Source organism: Spermophilus citellus (assembly GCF_964194105.1).
Source record: "Spermophilus citellus genome assembly, chromosome: 4".
In the NCBI taxonomy this organism is placed as follows: domain Eukaryota; kingdom Metazoa; phylum Chordata; class Mammalia; order Rodentia; family Sciuridae; genus Spermophilus; species Spermophilus citellus.
Genome location: NC_138185.1, coordinates 153,073,153 through 153,083,648, shown reverse-complemented (window position 1 = coordinate 153,083,648; position 10,496 = coordinate 153,073,153). Strand labels below are relative to the sequence as shown.

Here is a 10,496-nt window from a genome sequence, read left to right as displayed (position 1 = left end):
TGTTAATTGTGAATATAGACTTTATTGACAAGATGATGGCAAAATAAAGTTTTCACATGGCTGCACAAATTGGCTGTCACTGTCTGAAATAACCAGAGTTAGGAAATAAAGACTAGTTGTAATGATCCATTTAAAATGAGCTCTTTCAATATTTTGCATTAATAAGCAGGTGTATTAGTGAAACTTATTCTGTATTATGCTCTCTGAAAGTTACATGTTTAGTTAATACTGACAAAATACTTAAAATGTTCTAATTATTAAAAGACAATATATTTCTCATAAATATTTTAAAACATCGGTCTGTTTGTACTTAGACAAAGAGACTGGTTGTCCAATATTATGCTTTCATAAAACATAAATGCACTATGAATACTCTTCTATGAATTCATTTAAAAAATACAAACAACAACAACAAAACTGATGAAAAAATGAGGGAAACCCCAGGGAGGTGAGAAATGAGCTTTTTCTGGTTTTACTAGATAGAATGTTTCTGAAATTCACAAGAAATTGCTTAGATTCCATAGTTCCAAGTTCTTTAATTCTTTTGAAATATTCAAATACAAAGTCTTGTCCTATTCTTTTTATTTTAGGGACCTTAATTCTTAGTTTAAAAAATATTTATTTAAATACAGAGATAATTATTATAAATTAGCATCATTGTTATCTAAATATATACATATGATAGCTTTATTCTCCTCAATCTATAAGGCAAAAGGTTCTCCTTAACTTTATCTAATTATACCTCATTCTAGCTACTTTTCTATATCAGCCACGTGTATTTGATCTGAATGAAATAATTTTGAATTCATTTATAAATTTCTTTTTGTCTAGCTATGTTTTCATATAAAGTATACATATATGTATGTATAAGATATATATACATATACATATTTCACAACCAGTAAATCCATTGAAGACAGTAAATCATCTTTACAACTTGCCTAGTGGTAGACTAGAGAAGGTGGGAAATAGTGTTTATTGATTATAATATTTGCTAAAAATTATTTAAGTTTTTAAGTAATAATCATACTTATCATCTATTGAATCTATATTATATGCTAAGTGCTTGATCAGTATAATCTTACTTAAACCTCATAACAATTCTAAGGTAATTTATTTCCACTTTAAAGATAAGGAAACGAAAACTTCAGGAAGTTCACTGAAGCAACACAGTCAATAAAATGTTGGAGCCATAGCTTGAATCCTTGTTTGTCCAATACCAAAGTATGTAACCTTGTGAACCACCTTTAAATAAGAGTTTATTATAACCAGAACAAAGCAAATCTGATTTTATAATAAAGCCCATCCCATCTTAATCCTTGCTATTCCAGATCCTATTTTAAACTGGAAAAGACTGAGGGCCATACAAAGTTCAGAAAGTGTTATGCTGGGGTGTATAAAGTCAAAATTTTTACAAATTGGGATTATTCTCCAATTTCTAAATTCTGTTATATTTTAATTTTACCTTAGGTAATAACAACACACCACCATTTAAGTCTCATTAAGTTAGTTTGAATCTGTACAACTTACATGAACTTATTTTTGGTTTTCCTGATGCGAAAACTTGAACTGAATGTTGATCCGCATAACATCCGGTAAGTGTGTAATCTAAGATGCTAAAATGAAGCTAGGAAGAGAAATGTACTAAACTGAAGTGATTAGTTGGTAAAAATGATGATCACATTTTTTTCTCTTGATATAACTTTAAAAAATTCATCTCACACAGTTCATAAAATAAAAATCATAAAATATTGAACTTCAATTATGAGTATACATATGTTTAAATATGTACACACATACTCTCTTTCCTTTGCTCTGAAGCCATTTCTTTGTAAGGCTTCCATTATAAAGTGCTTAACACAAACCAGGCACTTCACCAATATGGACTCTAATCCATACAGTATCATTTTACAAATAAGGGAACTGAGGTTCTGAGATGAAAGCAATTAATATCCCAATATGTAAGCAGCAGAACTGGCATCTGACCTCAGATGTGGCTGACTACAAAAGCAGATGTTCCTTCTGCTAGGTTGTCTAGTAAACTACATACTCTCTTCTATCCCAAGGGCCATGTGATTGTGATATATTTTACATCATAATTCTTTTATAGGTGGGAATATATATACCTTTTAGTGAAATAAGAATGTAATTACTAAAACAGAAACATTAGCTTATCTGGTCTTTGGAGAGAATGGGCTGCACTACTTAATTTTCTAAGAAACTGAAATTTAACTCTTACAGAATTGAGCTTAGAAATTTTCCCTTCCCTCACATAAAAAAAAACTTACAAAATGTAATCAATAGTTCCTAATTTCATTGATAATGTGAGGTTATCACTGTAAATGCCAATTATTATACTGTACTATAATAGAGTGAGGCAGTAGCTTCTTTGAAGATAGGATGCCTGAATCAAAATCACATTCACAGGAAAAGGTTTATATCTTACATAGTTCTAGTCTCCTTTTGCTGTGGTTCTCTTCATCTTTGCTGTTAAATGATCCTGATTTTGCAATACCATGTTATCTTTTCTATGCTTTTATTTTTGGCAGTGCTGGGGATCAAACCCAGGATCTCATGTGTGATAGGCAAAAGCTCTACCTTATATTGATTTTTTTTCCTTTCTTCCCTGTAAATTTCTCACATTTTTCAAGTTTCTTCTTTAATTGCTGAACTTATTGATCACATGCATAGGATGTTATTTTTAAATCTTAACATATTATTCCTGCTACAACTCAAATAATTTTTATATGTATTTTTTAGTTGTAATTGAACACAATATCTCTATTTTAATAATTTATTTATGTGGTGCTGAGGATTGATCCCAGGGCCTCTCACATGCGAGGTGAGCGCTCTACCACTGAGCCACAACCCCAGCCCCTCAAATAATTTTTGAGAGTACAGGGTTTATGCCTAATTCTGAATGCTGGAAGTTATGTATGACAAGGTTGACTTCCACTTGACTAAGATAACATAAAACACATTCAGTTCATTCACTGAAAATAAATATGAATTGGAAAGTGGTTAAGTGATGGAAATTAACAGAAAAATGATAATATCTACCTTTGAAGAACATGCAATGTGGTAATACCCCACATATTTTTTTTTCTGAAAAATTAGGATCTTTTATAATAATCTTTGAAACAATGCTAATAGATGTAGTTGAAGACAACATGGGGAAAAAACCCCAAATTATTGCCAATATATTTCTGATTTCATCACCAATTCCTCTAATTGCCTTTATGGTCAGATTTCAATCTCCTTTGATAGCATTTTACTTTCTTGTTACCTTTTTAATCACTCCATTAATTTTCCTCAATGGTTTTTCTGAATCTTTACCATTTTTCTTATTTTTTTCTAATCTTAATCATTTCCATTACTTCAACTATTTCTTCTCTGTAGGTAACTCCTAAATCCTTATATGCAGCTGAGCTTTTCCTTGAGAAATCAAGTTTTAGGTTTTTAGCTATCCACTGGACACTTGAATTAAGATATGTTGCTATTATCCAGTATCATATATATAAAGCTCACTCTTTCCCAATGTTTTCAATATCAATACTTTAATTCATGTATATTCACCCATTCAGAAATATTTATTGGTAGATAATGGATTAGGTCTTAGGGATAAAACAATGGCTAAATGAAATTCATATAGTCACTGCCCTCTTGAAGGTTCAAGTCTGGTTTAAATGACATACTTTTTTGAATAACACCATCTTTTTTTTAAAATTTTTTTTTCTTAGTTGTTGATAGATCTTTATTTATTTTTTAAATTTATTTATACGTGGTGCTGAGAATTGAACCCAGTGCCTCACACATGCCAGGCAAGTGAGCTACCGCTGAGCCACAGTCCCAGCCCATAACACCATCTTTTGACTTGTTATTTTTTCTTGTCTCTATATTAGTGACTGAGATTTTATAATCAGTATGGCTTAGAGTAGCCCATTCTTTTTCTTTCTACTGATACAACACTAGTTCAACATCAACTTAGTACCTTTCATGTGCCACATTAATGTAGCTATAAAATATTTTTGATGTCCTTATTTTTTCTCACTTATTTCCTTCACATTCATTGCAGATTAATATTCACAAAGTATCACTTTGTACAAACCACTCCTCTATTAAAAAAAAATCCAAAGTTTTTATAAAAGAGTCACACCTTCTACATTTCAAGCCTAAATTATGCAGACAGTCTTATACAGTATGATACACTTAGCACTTGATCCTAAGTGTGTCTTTCTTATTCTTCACCCCTTTAAGTCTTTTTAAATTAAATAAATGCAGTCAATCTTCAAGTCTCTTTATTCATGCTTAACTAGACCTCAGAGTTTGCTTTAACTCTACTTTCCCTTGACCACCTTGGCCAGAAAGGCTCACTTCTTCCTTCAAACACCAAAAGCAGTTAATTGATGTGCATTATTGAAAAATCCATAAAGACTACATTTGACATTTTTCATAAATAAATTTTTAATTTGATGATTAAATGCTGGGTAGTTTAAGTTGGGTTATTTAGATGTATTTAATGATCTTAGTTAAGTTGGGGTATTTAAGTATATTTAATGTTCTCCCTTAAAATTTATATTAATCAAAATAGAAAAATGACTAGTACTAACCAAAAAGAATAAAACAGAATCTAAAAAAGCACTAAGGCAGTCAAAAAGCACAGAATTAAAAACAATTTGGTGTAAAACATTAAAAATCAACTAGGTAAATGCAATTTAGAAACAAAGGAAGAAGTTCTGATGTAGTGAACCATGCAAATATGTTTACCTTTACATATGCTGTATCTCCAATACAAATCTGGTCAAATGGTTGTTTGTCATGGCTCTTGGCTCCAAAGGTTATAGTTCCAGAAAGACTAATTTCCATTGATTTGGGGAACTTCTGGCCTAAAAACACAAATCAACTATTTTTTAAAAAAGTAGAGCCTATAGCAAATGAAAGGGAAAAAAGATCAACAAACAAAATCTTGCTCACCAATAATCCAGATCAGTAAGCTTTTCTCTCGAAATACTTCAAGCTGGCCAAAACTAACTTTGTATTCTAATTGTGTAATTGGACCTCTTTACAAAGAGAAAATAGAAAAAAAAAATCACAAATATAACAGCTTTAAATCAAATCTTGTTACTGTTACTTAATACAAAGACAGCAAAAAGGCAGATATGAATTCAAGTTTGTAGAATAAAACAGAATAATAAGTACCTCAGAAAATACTAGAAACTGCATAGACACTTATGATATACATTTCATTGCTATTGACTTGTATGCAAAGTTCAGTGAAATTGCTAGAAATAAAGCCAGTAGTAAATAATCTTCAAGGGGGTTAACTGGTTTCTTTATAATTTACTAACAAGTTTAACTACAAATGTAAAGACACATTTAAAGGTATCTATTTTTATGATTATGTTTTGGTTCAGAATCAGCATTCATTTGAGTAACAAAATTATTTAGTTCTTGAAAAAATAAGGTAAAAAGCAAATACAATTTGCTAAACACAATTAGGGGACAGTGGGAATCTACTACAGAAGGCAGACATCACAACATCATGTTATTTATCCCTACCTATTGTAAAAAGGTATATGAGCTTCACAGAATTCAAAATTATTTTTCACACTTTCATGAAGTTTTAAATTAACTTTTATTTTTAGTTGTATTTCTTCTTCTTTCATTTGATAGAAACCCCAAATTGGTGGTACAGGGACCTGAAAACAAACATAAATTTTTATGAAATTCTCAGGTTAATGGGTCTAAAATACTAATGGGAATGGGGGAGGGAGTTCTTATGTATATTATACACATTACATTATGTGAATGTGCATATATACACACACATATACAAACGTAATCATTATATACAGATCTGTCTATGATACAGAGTGAGTTACTCCAACTGTTTTGACAATAGCAATAATGGGTCTATAAAAGGACAGAGATTCTTCTACCCCTTTCTGTTCCCAGACGAGAAAAGATGCCTTATAAAGGGGTACAATATATTCTTCCTCCTCTTGCTCTTCCATATTCTCCTCTCCAAATTATTTGACCTAGAGCACAGAACATGTACTAGACATACTGATAACTGCTGCCCTGCCCATAGTTCCTGATGTTCCATCTGTATTACTGCATTCTTCCCACGTTCCTCAACTCAGGAGTAACTCAGAAGTAGCTTGACTGGTCATCAATAACTGACTAAAGGGGAAAAAATTTGTAGCCTGGGGTAAGCCAATCATTCCTATTAGTAGATCAGAAATAAGACATAGAGACTCTGTTTATATAATGTAGATCTTAGAGCTTTAAAATCTTATGCAAGCATAGAGAGTTGAAAGAGGAGACAGAAGCAGAGATAAGACAATGTGGACTTTTGGTATAAAGTGATTTTAATTTTTCATATCCAATATGGTCTGGGTCTACCTCTTTTCTTGAATGACAATGAAGACTGCCTATTGTCTTCTCAAAATAATTTTTCCTAACTAAGGTCTACTAACATACTGATTGATAACTAGGGCAGAAACAAATGGCACATTATAGTAAAAAACAGGTTGGACTTTGGGATTCTGAAAAACCTGGGTTTAAATTAAAGTTCTGCCATTTATCAGTTACATGTAAAACATGACTAAATCATATCAAAATCTATTCTGTGAGTGTGGACTTCCTCTTAGGAATAATAATAAAAAAATTTCCCCATCAACAGAAGAATGGATAAAGAAAATGTGGCTTCTTACAAGAAGAATGTAACTGTGGCATTTGCAGGTAAATGGAGAATATCACGTTAAGCAAAGTTAAGCCAATCCCCCCAAACCAAAGGCTGAATGTATTGAGATGTGAATGCTAATTCACAATAAAGGTGAGGTAGCTAGGGATTAAGCAGAGGGGAGTAAATGGGGGGCGGGTAATGGAGGTAAGAAGAACAGTAGAATGAATTGGACATTATTACCCTATGTGCATATATGACTACACGACCAGTGTAATTCCACATTATGTACTACTAGAAGAATGAGAAGTTATATTCTATTTATATATGTTGTGTCAAAATGCATTCTACTGTCACATATAACTAATTAGAACTTACTAAAAAAGTAAAAAATTGTTGACTCTGAAAGCTTTTTAATGTTGTTACAGACACCAGAGATTAACAGGTAGTCTATTTGAAGAAATGAATCTTCATCTTCATCTCTCAATTATTGTCTGGTAAATAACTTCTGAAAAATTCTTGTTTGGATCAAATGTACAAATGATTGCTTATCAATAATATTTAAAAAGATCAGGAAAGTCTCAAACTTTTCCAAGATTATTTACCTGGGAAGTATAGTAGCATAAATTGAATGACTCTAAAGGTGGAGTGAATGGAAATTTGTAAGGCCCACTAAACGCAGAATCATCCACTGCGTCAATGCTGCTAGAGGTCAGAATGGCAGAATCAAGAGAAGTCACACAAGGATGAACTAGAATATCTTGAAGTGGAGATCCATTGGTGGGGAGGTTCAAGCTGATGGTGACATTTGGCATGATTCCTTCTAAATCACACTGTAATACAAGCAGAAATGGATATTACCAAGATATTGAAAACATACACCTTCTATTTGAGGCTTTTCTGAATTTATCAAAGTAATTTCCCCCAACTAAACTAACTTTTTTTTCTGCAGGAACTAATCTATTTGCTTTCTGTTTTCTGATACTTGTAAGATGCTATAGTCAGGTACCAAGAGAGCCTTCATATACCCCTCTGCTTATCACTATATCTCTGAGAAAGAAATGTTAAAAGGATGGGGATGTAGAATACTTGCTTAACATCATGCACAAAGCCCTGGATGCCTTTCCTGGTATGGGGAAAAATGTTGAATCTATTCACTACTCTACATTCCTTTTGTAATCATATTTGTTCAGGGCTTCAATTTGTTATACCTCTAAAAATGTATCCATTTGTTTTCCTGTCATCAATCCATCTTCCATTAATGTCAGAGCTATCTTAATGAACCACAATTTTTATTATATTGTATCCATGCTCAAAATGTTTCATTGTTTGGTCCCTGTCTAACTCTTTAATCATTTTCCACCCTATGAACTCTGTTGTAGACATAGAGGATTCTTGCATTTCCCTGAATAATTCATATTGTCATACCTTCATATGTACCATTGCATGTGCTGTTTCCTTCAGTTAAAATGTTTTTTTTTCTTACTATAAACTTTAACTCTTCATGTCTAGCTCATTTCATATTTTGTATGATGCCTTACATTCTGAATCATCACGTCTACAGCCCACCTCTGCCATGTAGATGCCTAGAACCTTCTTCCATACATGACTTGGGTTAGACTATCAGTGGGAGTTAGTAATGAGACACACAGAAGAAAGAAGGGAAAGGAAAGCCATTATTCTTAGGAGGTCGTGGAAACCAGATATGACAGTTTCACAGACCTCTCCCTGAACACCAGCTGTAGCACATTCACAGATCTTTTCATGAGTTCCACTTTGGGGTTGTAACAGATTGTGACTTCTAAGAAGCTCTAAGACTTCTCTGTGAATTCTGGTTTCTCTACTTATTCTAGTCTCCAGAATGAAACTGTTACTCTTTCTGGAAGGTTGCAACCAGAGGAAGACTTGTATTTCCCAAGCTCCTCTCATACTTGAATAAGCACTAATATCTGTATTTCTAGATATCTTATAGTACACACTGGCTAATTAAACCATATTGAGCCAGGCACAGTGGCACAGCACATACCTATTATCCCAGAGCCTCTGGACACTGACGCAAGAGGATCACAAATTCAAAGCCAGGCTCAGCAACTTAGGGAGGCCCTAAGCAACTTACTGAGACTCTGTCCCAAAGTAAAAAATAAAAAGGGCTAGGGATGTAGCTCAGCATTAAGTGCCCCTGGGTTCAATCCCTAGTATGGGGGCGGGGGGAAAGGCCATATTAATATCTTTTTTTGGCTAGATGTACACAATATTTTGAGAGTTAGTGGAACTCAGCAGGCAAAATGCTTAGTTCCAAATGCACTATCATATACACCATCTGCACCATGTATTAATTATCTACCGACAATAGGTATTTCTCTGTACCTCTTTGTTTCCCCTTTGAAGCTAGTTCTTTGAAAATAATATTTTTATCTCTAGTGCCAACCCCACTACTATGCATAGGAAATACTAAAAAATGTTTATGAGTTTATATCTTTTTCTAATTATTGACCCTACTTTAAAAAATACTAATATATTTCTTTTCTAATGCTATACCTAACAATAAGTGAATTCATTAGTGTACCTGTTATATTTAAGTATTATACTTAAGAGAGAAAGCAGGCATTATGAATAGTATTAGAATGAGTGCCTTATAAAGGTCTTTTGGTAACAATTACAATTATGTCAAACTCAATTAAAAACAGAAATGCTAAATAATCTTACTAAAATGCTTAAAAATGTTACTGTTTTAATTCTTTTTCCTCCTTTAGTGCTGAGGCTTGAATCCAGGGCTTCATGCATGCTAGGCAACTGCTCTACCACTGAGCTACAACTCAGTTTCCCCAGTGTTTCCACTTTGAAATTATCTGCTTCTTTATTCTCTATATGTAAGCTAATAAGAATAAAAAGTAGTTGTGGTTTTTGATGGATATTTATGAAGATAATAAAAAAAACATTTGATTAAAAAGTACTATTTAAATTATGTTCAGTTTTTGATTATTAAATTATCCTGTAGCAGTCTAACACCCTTAAAGAGGTCAGAGAACCAGCATCTTATAAAAACCTCCAACGAATTATCCACTCTTCAAGCACTTAAAAGACCAGATTATCAGTCATTTACTATAGGATGAGGATGTCCATTCTAACTGAACATCTTTTTTTTTTTTTGGGTGGTGGTACTGGGGATTGAACCCAGGGCCTTGTGCATGTGAGGCAAGCACTTTACCAACTGAGCTATATCCCCAGCAGGATGTCCATTCTAAAAGGGATGTGTGTACTACCCTTTAAATCAGTCAGGCTTATATAAATGTGAATTTTAAAAATACATGTTTTAAAAACAGAAGGCATATAAGTGCTTGTCTCATTTTAAAAATGACAAATGATTCACAAAACTGTGTGACGTTTCTGAAGATACATAGAAAAATAGTGGCAGAGTAAGAATTAGAACTTCAGAATTAGAACAACAGGCTTTCAGTGCATCAGGTTTTCTACTAGACTAAGATAAAACAAGGATAGTTATTTCCATTTATAATGGACTTCATAATAAAAATCTTCCTTTAAATATTTCTTTAAACTTCCCCATAAGCAATCTACTAGGGTCAGCTTATCAATCAGTGGAGACATTTAAATATTATTATATTAATTAGCATTTCATTATATACAATTTATTCCTTGGTTATTGAAACAGGATGAAAAAAACAGAAATGGTGAATTATCCTATTTTCATTATACCAAACTAACCAAAAAAAAAAAAAAAAGATTTTTGACTACTATAAGATTTATGAATGACATAGTCCGTGATTTTAGGACTATTTACAATAGTTCTTTC

The 10,496-nt window shown here is 32.5% G+C and overlaps 1 protein-coding gene across 7 annotated transcripts in view; it reads right to left on the bottom strand.

Moving 5' to 3' along the window:
* AP5M1 (adaptor related protein complex 5 subunit mu 1) overlaps nucleotides 1-10,496 on the bottom strand; it is a 37,532-nt gene that overhangs the window by 20,703 nt on the left and 6,333 nt on the right. For all 7 annotated transcript variants that reach the window (XR_014021629.1, XR_014021630.1, XR_014021631.1 and 4 more), the window contains exons 3-7: nucleotides 7,291-7,518; nucleotides 5,560-5,699; nucleotides 4,975-5,060; nucleotides 4,768-4,886; nucleotides 1,531-1,627 (exon numbers count right to left, since the gene is read on the bottom strand). Coding sequence is in view for 3 of the 7 variants with exons in the window: in XM_081291525.1 (XP_081147651.1) it covers nucleotides 1,531-1,627; nucleotides 4,768-4,886; nucleotides 4,975-5,060; nucleotides 5,560-5,699; nucleotides 7,291-7,518 (670 nt within the window). In the remaining 4 variants the exon portion in view is untranslated. The remainder of the gene's footprint in view (nucleotides 1-1,530; nucleotides 1,628-4,767; nucleotides 4,887-4,974; nucleotides 5,061-5,559; nucleotides 5,700-7,290; nucleotides 7,519-10,496) is intronic.